Source organism: Cariama cristata, unplaced genomic scaffold, assembly GCF_000690535.1.
Source record: "Cariama cristata isolate BGI_N322 unplaced genomic scaffold, ASM69053v1 scaffold14065, whole genome shotgun sequence".
NCBI lineage: Eukaryota > Metazoa > Chordata > Aves > Cariamiformes > Cariamidae > Cariama > Cariama cristata.
In genome coordinates, this window is record NW_009617630.1 from 39,415 (window position 1) to 49,911 (window position 10,497).

The 10,497-nt window shown below is 41.9% G+C and overlaps 1 protein-coding gene across 2 annotated transcripts in view; it reads right to left on the bottom strand.

Moving 5' to 3' along the window:
* Positions 1-10,497, bottom strand: part of SNAP25 (synaptosomal-associated protein, 25kDa) — a 30,745-nt gene that overhangs the window by 18,166 nt on the left and 2,082 nt on the right. For both annotated transcript variants that reach the window (XM_009700589.1, XM_009700590.1), the window contains exon 3: positions 3,060-3,108. In XM_009700589.1, coding sequence (XP_009698891.1) covers positions 3,060-3,108 — 49 coding nt within the window. The remainder of the gene's footprint in view (positions 1-3,059; positions 3,109-10,497) is intronic.

The window sequence follows — 10,497 nt, forward strand, 5'->3', positions numbered from 1 at the left end:
CATTTCTACGGTCTGCTTTTAACCAACATGCATCCAAATATTAAGATTTTTCTAAGTTAGTGTGTTTCAAAGACATATTTAATGAAGCAGAGCAATTGCCACTGCTCAATAATCTTTTTGTAGCATGACATTTTTAATATAAAATGTAAATATTTTAGTTTAAAGCATTATGTATGTATTTATATTTAAATAATTAATTAAGGGAGCTTGACTCAAGGCCAGGCTTAAAAAAAATGTAAGCATTATGGATGCACATAGGATCTGGGAAAGACTTGCTCACTGATGGAAAAAAGCTCAACAAGGAGAATCTAACCTCTCGGCTCCTTTCTGTGAGCTCCCCAGGGGAAGGAACTGTGTTGAACTGGTTTGGGTGACAATACCTGGTTCCAAAAAATGGTAACTCTTGGTGTTGCAGAGACTACTCCAAAAGCCCACTCAGATTCCCAGTGACTTCCAAGGGCACTGGAGGAAGTCTCTAGTTTTTATGGCAGTCTCATTCTCTCTGAAGCCGGAGTAATGAAAGCTCTTGTGAAGCTCCCCATCTCTGTAGGGTCATAACAGACTCTGTGATCTGCTGCGCAGCCAGCTATGCTACACGTTTAGGCAACAGGAGCTAGCCGGACTGGCTTTATTGTGTAAATGCCTAGTATTGTAAAATTATGTTGACTTATTTCCTTGTATGATCCCAAAGACTTTTGCTTATTGATGTCAGAAAATGAGTTCTGCTTTGCGTTATTTAGACTGAGATCGGCTCAAAGAAGTTTTCCTTGTAAGATCTGTTTAACTTCAAAGGAAGCAATTTTGTAAGGAAACCTAGAAACAGAGCTTCAAGCAACTGCAGAGATTAAATATTCTGCTTGCCGCCCACTGGAAAGATCAATGTCATTTTTGTATATTTAACACCTAATAATCTTAAGTGACTTGTGCAGTCAGCTGAAAAGAGATCACATGGCAGTGTTAGCAAATTATTTCCTTAATCTGATAATCTGCTGAGACATCTGTGAATTGCACACATTGCACTAATTACAGAGGGTTCAAAGTCATCATTAGCGTATTTTGCCCAATAATATAATAAGTCCTTTATTGCTAAAATAAAAAAATAAAAATCAGGAGTTGTTACAGCTACATATGGCTAAAATGGACAAGACTTAATTAAACATTTAGCATAGCACAGTGGTTACAATATTCCCAGGGTTTGTAGCATTGTTAAGCTGTTTTCCTTGAGAAACCCATACTGTATAGTCACAAGCTAAATTTACTAAACCACTTAAGGCATGACCATAAGCAATTTAAAGAGACTTTTAAACTGTCTGATTCTTTCCTGTAAGTATTGGCTAGCTGCAGCTCTGGCCATACGATGTACATTTCAGGTTTCACTGTCAAGAAGAGTTTAATACTGAGTTCCCTGTACTCCACAGAGGTCAGTGGGTCCAGTCTCAGCTCCTTGGCTCACACAGACCGTCCCTCCTAGCAGGACTAGAGAGTCGGTCAGATAACTTTTGCATACGGGGTTTCACGATAGTAGAACTCCAAAGTAAAAAAAAAAAAAAAACCACACAAAAAAAACAAACAAAAAAACCAAACCAAAACAAAATTCAGGGTTAAAACCAAAATAAAACTCCCTAGCAATCTGTGGGAAAATAACAGTCAAAGAACAGAAACAAAAGAACAGAAACATACTTTCCCAAGACTAAACACAGGGGAAGTTATAGGAACCAGCAAAGTTTCTGCTGATCTGCCTGTGAATTATGTTGCAAGACACACCTGGGTATTTACAGACTTTCTTTGACAATATTTGTGATTTATTTTAACTGTTCAGAACAGTTTGTTTTGAAACAAAACACATTATTTAGGCAGGTGCCATATCTGTTTCAATATAAGTAATTTCTGGTTTGTCTGTCCAGTGACTGTTCTTTTACTGCCGTCATTCATAAAAATTTTTTGAAGACAACAAAATATTCGCTGTAATATTTTTCTTGTCAAGTCAAATTGAGGTGACAAAATTTGGTTAGGTTAAATTCTTTTCCCTAAAGGAGGAGGTGGGGTCAAAGCAAAGAGACCTACATTAAATAAAAAGCAAGTAGGAGAAAATACTTTCTGTTTAGGTCCTGTTATTGATTTTCATTCATTTTAGTGCCAGAGAGGCAGGGACATTACAGACAAAAAGGGCCTGTCAGGTTCTGCACTCCATTTCCCAACAACGCCGTACCATTGCTTCTGCCTCTGTAGAAAACATGTCCTAATACAGTTTTGTATCATGCCACATAGTAAATAATAACAAAGACTTTTGGGGGGCTGGTTTGATATAGAGTAGCAGAAATTTATACTCTGTTGATTTAACTTCTCTTTGGAGACACCATTTTGCTGATGCTGCGGGTCTGCAGCAAATGAAGACTTTTTAGTTTTGTTGGGGAAGGGGGAAGCGACCTACTTCTTTGTAATATTATGAAGGGAAAAAAGGTAATTTCCTGAAATGTATGGAATATATCTGTCTTTGTCACTGTCATCCACAGGCAGGGACTGTGGAGCTCCTACACGGTCAATTGTAATGAGCTGATCGTGTCACAGCTTTTAATGTTCAATTCCTGTTATCCTCACTGACATTTCTATACAAAAAGCAACAGAATTTTACACAAACAAAACCTGTTTTACCTTATTTTGGGGTATATTTGTTGCATGCCTTTCACTTGTGGCTAAAACAAGTGAGAAAATTACATAGCACCTGCATAAATAATGTTGGATTTTACACTTATGGAGGCAAATCTTCTCATCGTGTAGCTGGATCTTGACCCAAAGCTTGCTGAAAAAAAAATTATGATTTTGTTGAGTTCAGCCTGCAGCTCTCTTTGACATTAATGGGAAACAGACCAAAAGAAGTACAGACTCTTACGCAGTTACTGTACGTTCCTCTGTCAGACAACGACGCTAAAGGCAAAGAGGTTTTGGGGTTCTCATGCACAACCATATGTATTTTATGGCCCTCATTTTCAGGATTGCACACAGTTAGTACAGTACTTTGAGAATGGTTATACTTCCTTACTGAAGCAATCTGAACTTACCTCCTTGCTCATCCAACATAACCAAAGTCCTGATACCAGCATCTTTACTCTACATCCCAATAGTGGTAGCAAGGTAAGGAGAGAGAGGGGGAGAAGAAAGAGAGAGAAAGAGAGATCAGTGAGGGAACACTCAAGCCCTAGGTACGGGACATAGGAAGACAAAAGAAAAACAGTGAAAGGAATGACAAGGTCACAAGGGGCTGGTGGCACAGTCCAAAGCCCTTCTGTGCCTGGACACTGTACAAGGGATCGGGTACTCTTGATTGTACCATTAATCCTTCAGGATTCACTGGGATACTAAACTACTGCAGAAAACACAAAGTTCTGAACCTTGAGATTAAAATAATCGCTTTACACAAGAGCAATTTCTAAAAAGAGAGGGTTCATCTCCAAGTTCTCTGAAGCAGGAGAAGGGAAGAAGGGGGTCTTGACATTGCAGGTGTATATTCATCCCACAGGAGAAATTCCCAAGGAAAACAGATATGACACAAACATGTTTGGGAAGGAGGCATAGTGGTTTGTACATAGCTCTTGCGACACGGAAGTCAGAAAGCTTACCTACTTAGGAAATCCATTCTAAAGCGGGCTAATATTTAATAGGATTAAACCATATCTTTTGGCTCAGAGAACTAATAGATATGGGTTTAGGCCAAGTTTTAATTCAGCCAACAGACACTTTCAGCATCAATGGACTTTGGAGTGAGCTTGAAGTTAGGATTTTTAAAACACCTATGTGCCGAATCTGCCCCTGCTCCCCCAGATTATAGTGGGACCCTTATCGTCGCCTTTGCTGGGTACAGGGTTTGAGCAAAGCCAAGCAGTTCAGAGATCCCACCTGCCTAAACCAGCAACAGAGCACCTTTCACAAGTACCGTTTTTGCATGCATTATCATCACTCTGGGATGTGATCAAGTGTGTCAGGTTTCTGGGTGCTGTGATACTAAACTATATCACAGATCAGATTAGCTCCTTTTTAATTACGAAGGGGAAACTAGCTCCATTCTGCTTGGAGCAGTGATAACATCTGTGAATAATTAATGGCCTGAATGATCTCCTGACTGTTGCGTTTCAGTGACAGATGAAGTAAGTCCTCTGCGGACTGACAGCTTGCCAGCAGAGTTACCTGGACACGTGCAGCAGTAATTTAGCTGCTTCCATGAACATAAAGCCATCCATACCCCTGTAAAACAGATAAAGTTGTTGGTGTCAATTTTGCAGGGGGCAGGGGAGATGCCCACAGTTGCACAGGGACGTGAGGAACAGAAACCTGGAGTCCTGACCATCCTTCTTGCTTTTCAGGTCATCCTCCCCCTCCTTGAGGCAAATCAAGGACTTCGCCTTATCCTTCCTCATAACTGCCCCGCTCACTGCCATCTCTGATCTCTTCTTCTGGGAGCAGTGAAGTCTCTCTGGCCATCAGCCACCCAGTCCATGCTTGCAGGGCAGTCCCAGGCAGGCCAGCAGCACATTGCCCACGCTGGCTTGGCTACAAGCCTGACTCCCTGCCACACTCGAGGGCTGGCTGGCTGGTGCAGCTGGTGCTTCTCTGCTCTGCTTCAAGAGGATGCTGCTTGGTTCAAGAGGGATGCGAGATGCCTCTTGTTGCACTCTTCTGCCTCCCTCTGCACTCCCATTCTTGCCTTTAATGTCTACGTCACTGTAGAAACTGGGAAAAACATCAGAAGTGTGCAGCCTGGCTCACTCTCTCTTTTTTAAAAATCCCTGCATGAGTTGCCAGGTGGAGAGAAAAAGCCTTCTGCCTCTCCCCGTGGTCTGCTGTGCCCTACTGCCCTCAGGTCAGCTACCCACCAGGTACCCACTGCTGCTGTCTCCCTTCAAGCTCATGCTGCCTTTACTTGAATCCCAGCCAGCTTTTATTTTTGCAACATTTAGAAACCTAGGGTCCAAGGATCACCTTAGATTTGCCTATTTAGGGTAAGGAAACCACCTTTAATTATCCTAAGTTTTCTGTGGGGCAGGTGTCAGATCTGCTAAGCACTGGATGCGCAATTGCTTTTTATTTTGCACTTTCTATGCTCTTGGTACCCAGGGATGCCTTACCCCAAAAGATTTATATGTATGTTAAAAAACCTACCCTATGCAAACACAAGAAGGCTGCTTGGGTCCTGAGTTATCTTGTGTTTGAGTAAATATGGCGCAGTCTGACGTGGGACCCTTCTAAATATTGGACTCTGAAACCTGCAACTCGTGGTGTGATAGTTGTTGGCTTTCAGCGAGTCAAACATAGTCAGGCTGAGAAATGTTTACTGCTCCTTAACCCTCTGACCTTATTTTCCTGCTGTTTTTAACATCTGAGAAAACTGCCTTTATGCAGCTAAGATGTCCAGTGACCTGAGCAAGACCTATGCTGACAGACAAACTCAGCAATTAGACCTTATGGTTTATATTTCATATTAAGTCCTTGCACAGAGTGAAAGAGGTGCAATTTTCTTTTACTTACCTGACCATCAGTGCCATTTAATTTTATCAGGCAATACTGTATCTCTTAAAAGCAGCCTGCCACAGCATTAATACTAATGCAAAAATACTAAAGGGAAAATATTGAATATACTTATGTGCATCTGAGGTCTAATCCAAAGCATATTGAAGCTAATAAAAAGATGCTCACTGACAAAGATGAGAGGTGATTCAGACATCAAGTGACAATCTCCTCCTGTTCCAAGTTTCTATTAAGTATTAATTTTCAGCTTTTTCACAAAAAATTAACTGTGTAAAGCCAATTAAAACCCCCCACATTTGTGCATTTAAAACAGATCCAGGCTTTCCTAAAAGTTTCGTATTTCCCTGGTGACTGATCTTTTAGATGATAGCTCAAAACCAAACATGTCTGTAAGACAAAACTATTTTAACGATGTGCTCATCATCCACATGTCTGAGCAGGAGAGAAACACTCGATAACTGCCACCCTCAGTGACAACAAACTGAGGCATCTCTGGAAACTACAAAACCTCTTGATTTGAAGGACTATAGAGAAAGAAACATGCCAAACAAGTGTGTTTGGGGCCCAAACACAGACAGCATTAGTGTTTTCTGCACTGAAATTGTCACAGAAACTCCCCTTGGTCTCAGTGGGAGCAGGTGTCAGCAGACACACTCAAACCGGTTGCTTAGAGAGTGTGTAACAGGAGGTGATGAAAGCTGTGATTGCAAAGTGCCAGCCCAGAAGGATATATTTTGCAACAACGGATCATAAAACCTTGGTAACAGGGTCCCAGAAGAGCCATGGTCTCAGCGGGGGCCTGGTGACCATGCTTTGGTTTCTCTGGTCCTGAGGGCTCAGGGAGGGTTCCCACCCATGTCCAGTGCTCACCAACATCAATGAGATCCTACATGGGAAGCCATGAATGGGTAGAACTAGTGAAGTCCATCTTGTTATGAAAATGTGTGCTAATGGTACGCTTTCCCCAGGATTAGAGCCTTTCTTTCTTCCTGTGCAATGGAGGAATTTCCTAAGACCCTCCAGTTCTTGCACAGGCAATCCTCCATTTAGTTTGTGGCAAAATAAGGATTCTCAGAAAATGGGATGACCAGGGTAGTTCAGGCCAGAGGGAAGAAAAATGCATCTTTCATAAGACCCTACAGAGTTCGTGGAGCACACGCCATTTTAATCCAGCTCTTAAATCCATAACAGCCTTCTCTCTCTAGAGTTACTTCTGACTCTCCTTCTCTTCTTGTTGCACTTGAGAGGAGAATTTGGACTGATGGATTTTGCCATGGTACAGCAAACGTCTCGCACACTTGTCCTTTAGAAGAAAATGGCAAAGCATTAATTGCTTTTGTTGAGGCATTAAACTGACAGCTCTGGAGTTCCTCTGTTTATCCATAAAGCAGGTATACCGCAGATGGTAAAATATATAATCTTTCCTATGCGGCCCTCGAACATACTCAGCCCTGACTCTAGGAATGGGCAGGTCGACTGACTTGTCCTCCCAGACTTTGATTTCCACGGAGACTGCTGTGGGTTGCCAACCGTTCTTCTGCAAAAATCTGCCCAACTTTGCACACAAGATGATCCCTCAGAGCAGGAGGCCATCACTTTCAACTTAAAAATTAATCACATTAGGTGAAACAGCACCATGAATATAGACCCCGTAAAGTTTAAGGAAGTCAATGGCCTTCAGTCTCTCAGTAGCACTAAGCTCTAGTGTTTAGATAAAAGCAAACCAACAAGGAGTACTGGTTTGGGTTCAACACACTTTCTATGAAGCACCTGCCACTGGACCACTGGCTGAGCTACTGATCAGAAAGCCGGAATATTTGATTTTAAAAATCTGGGCTTAATTCAACTCTTTGATACCTAAGCCTGTCAGTGCTTTAGTGAAGCCAGTTTAACAGCATAACTGGCAACCCTTTTGGAAGCTTTAATATGCATTATCCTCAATCTTCTGTAACAGCTTTTTAAAACTTTTTTTTTATGAGGATCTCACTTAGACCAAGTCAGCAACAAAATGTTCGCTGAAATTTGCCCAGCACTCTGGAGGGGAAATGCATTGCTGTATCATTTCTTATTGCTGTTATGTCACTTAATTTCCCAAGGAGGGACTACAACTAGGAAGAGAATTGGGATGACTTCTCAAAGGACCCATCAGTCCCTCCAGAAACACAGTGTGTTGCGTCCTATCCATGCCTGCTACAAAAGGCAGCTGCTCCAGCTTTGGTTTAGCCTGAGGGGTGATTTTCATAGCAGTAGAAGGGAATGATGTATCAGATAGAGAATCCAAATTCTAGAAATCATTTTTTCTGCATTTCAGGAGATAGATACCCTGAAAAAACAGATATACGCTCTCAGTTATGTGAAGAACACATAAAATTCCACATCGATGAAGAATTTTGCTTTAATCGATATGGATTATAGAGTATGATTTGAATAAATTAATACAGACAATTATGTACCAGGACAGGCTGACATTGCAAGCAGTTCCCAGAGACACTAAAAAGAAGTGTCAACACCCTAAAGACAAAAATGTGGTCAAAGAAACATTTTTTAGTCATCCGTAGTAATGCATTTCCTCAGCTCCTGCTCCAAGTTCACTGTGGCCCTGTTAATGCTTCAATGTCTCTCCATGCCTGATCAAAGAGCCGTGTTACATCTCAGCCTGTTAATTCACCCTGTGGTTCAGATCCGCAGCCGATAGGAATCTGTGTCCTCCCCTTGAATCCTGTGTGCCTGGTTTTCATCTAGCGCAATGACCCTGACTCCAGTGTTACCCCACTGGTTTACATAGATAAAGGGGTCTAATTCTGTATAGGAAAAACTGAGACCAGAATTATGAATCACATTCCCCTGTGCCAGATAGATATTTCTGTGGCATTACACAGAGTAAACCACTTTTCTGAGTAGGACTGTACCAATAGTTAATGATGTCAAAGGGATTTTTCAAATTGCCTTTGACAACCTTTGGACCAAACCCTAAACTAATCGAATATTTTTTCTTTTGTTCTTCAGACTAAGGAACATTTGACTATGATAATAACGTCAGGGGAAGTTAGTAAAATGGCATACTGTGTGTTCAGTGACCTGCGCAGGGCAGCATCCTGAGGTTATCAAGCGTTTATAGCTTACCATTTCAGCTTTGATATGTTAGTAAACTTGACTCTAACTCCCCAGCATATGAGAGGAGTGGATAGTCCTGTCTGGATTTAAACGTACAGAACAGCCCTTTTGTCTGTATGTGTTCCCAAGTGCTTTCTTGCCGGGCTTTTTGCAGTACTGATCTTGTTGATATTTTTCCCTTGCTGCATCATAGCTAGAAACCATCTTTTTTTGCCACCCTACAACGACTGATTTTCTTTAAAGACCATGGTGGTTCCACTGGAAGATGGTAGTAGACTCATGGCTTTTCCCCTCACGTATGTTATTCTGCATTTCATAAAGTTGGCTCAGAGGTAAAAAGCTTGACAAGAAAATAAGGTGGTCAGCTACAAACTGTGTGTTTGGTCTCACTTCTTCTGCCTCAGCTCATTTTTATTTCATATTTTGGCCCAAACATTGCACAACATCATCATAAAATACAGGGATTTATAGCACTGAGTAGCTGGGTAGCTCAAATGAGCGTTGATCAGTGTAGATGTCACTGTGTTGTATGGGTATGCTGGACACCACAGAGCAAACTGATTTTTGTAATCTGCCATCCCAGTACGTAGCTGCCTTGGGGCAAAGCAGTGCCTGCTTTGCAACAGCCACTCACCACTTCTTCTTGCTTCCTCTGTTGTGCTAGGACTGAAAAAATCGGCTTCTTGCAAAGCTGCGTTACAAAATTAAGAAGCAGTAACAGATTTGGTTTTCCTTGCCGACGTTCCCTGGGAACAGCACCAGGGCTTAGGGTTAGTCTCCAAACTTATCCTAGCCTTCTTGGGCAAGTAGGGCACGGTCCTTTGGGGACATCGGGTTTGTCCCCCAGGCCATGACCTACATGTCAGCATTCAGGATGCCTTGTACTGCTATAGGGCTGCCCCGGCTGGACGGCACTCTTCTGTCTCTAGAGTGGAGCCAAGTCTGTATTTTCCTAATATCTAACAGAACAGAGCCAACTATGACAGGAGTCCATACGTGTGTATACAGTAATAATGCTTAAATGTGGAAGCATCCTTTTCCTAAGTAAGGAATAACGGATTTGCTGTATCAAGAGAACAGAGTAAAAAGCATTCTTTCACTGAGAAAAAATATTTTCTATCTCTACCCACTAGGCAGGTTCTGGTAAGCAAGGGAGTCTAATTGGATTTTTGGGGTCTATTAAATCAGAGCAGTGCAAGTTCGATTTCAAAGATACTGATGATTTGTCTTTTCGATATAAAAATCTCTCACTCCCTGAATGCTGCATTCTCTTAAAAGTACCTAGGGAATGGGATCAGAGTAACCAACCAGCTGTTTAGATCACAGAAGAATTTTCAAGGTCTTTTGTAGTCAGATTACTGAAAATAATATTCAGCTCATTTTAGAAGAACTCCCTTGACTACTCAGTGCTAGTTTTAGAAACTTCTCTATTTGGACAGGAAGGTATTGTAGCATCTGAATAAAAGACAGGTCCAGAGAGATGCCGAGCTCTTCCAAGAAGCACTAGAGTCCTACGTAAATTCATTGGTAAATTCAGCAGTCCCAGTTCTGCTCCGACTTTGCCGTTTGCTGTAATTTAATACTGAAATTCCAGTGGCATTCACGATAGGCTGGTTCAATATGTTAGGAAGACTCAAGCAGTGCATAGGTCACACAAATACGGCTCGGGAGAGACAGGGCTGATATTTACCGATGGCTTGGCCCTGAGCAAATCACTTCCCTTCCCTCCGCCTCTCTTTCTTCCCACTCATCATCTGCCTTGTCTTATTTAGATCACGGGCATTTTGGGGCAGCAGGCTCTCCTGCCTTGTGTTTGTGGAGGTACCCATATGAGACTCTCTTCCATTTGTTGAATTGATTTCA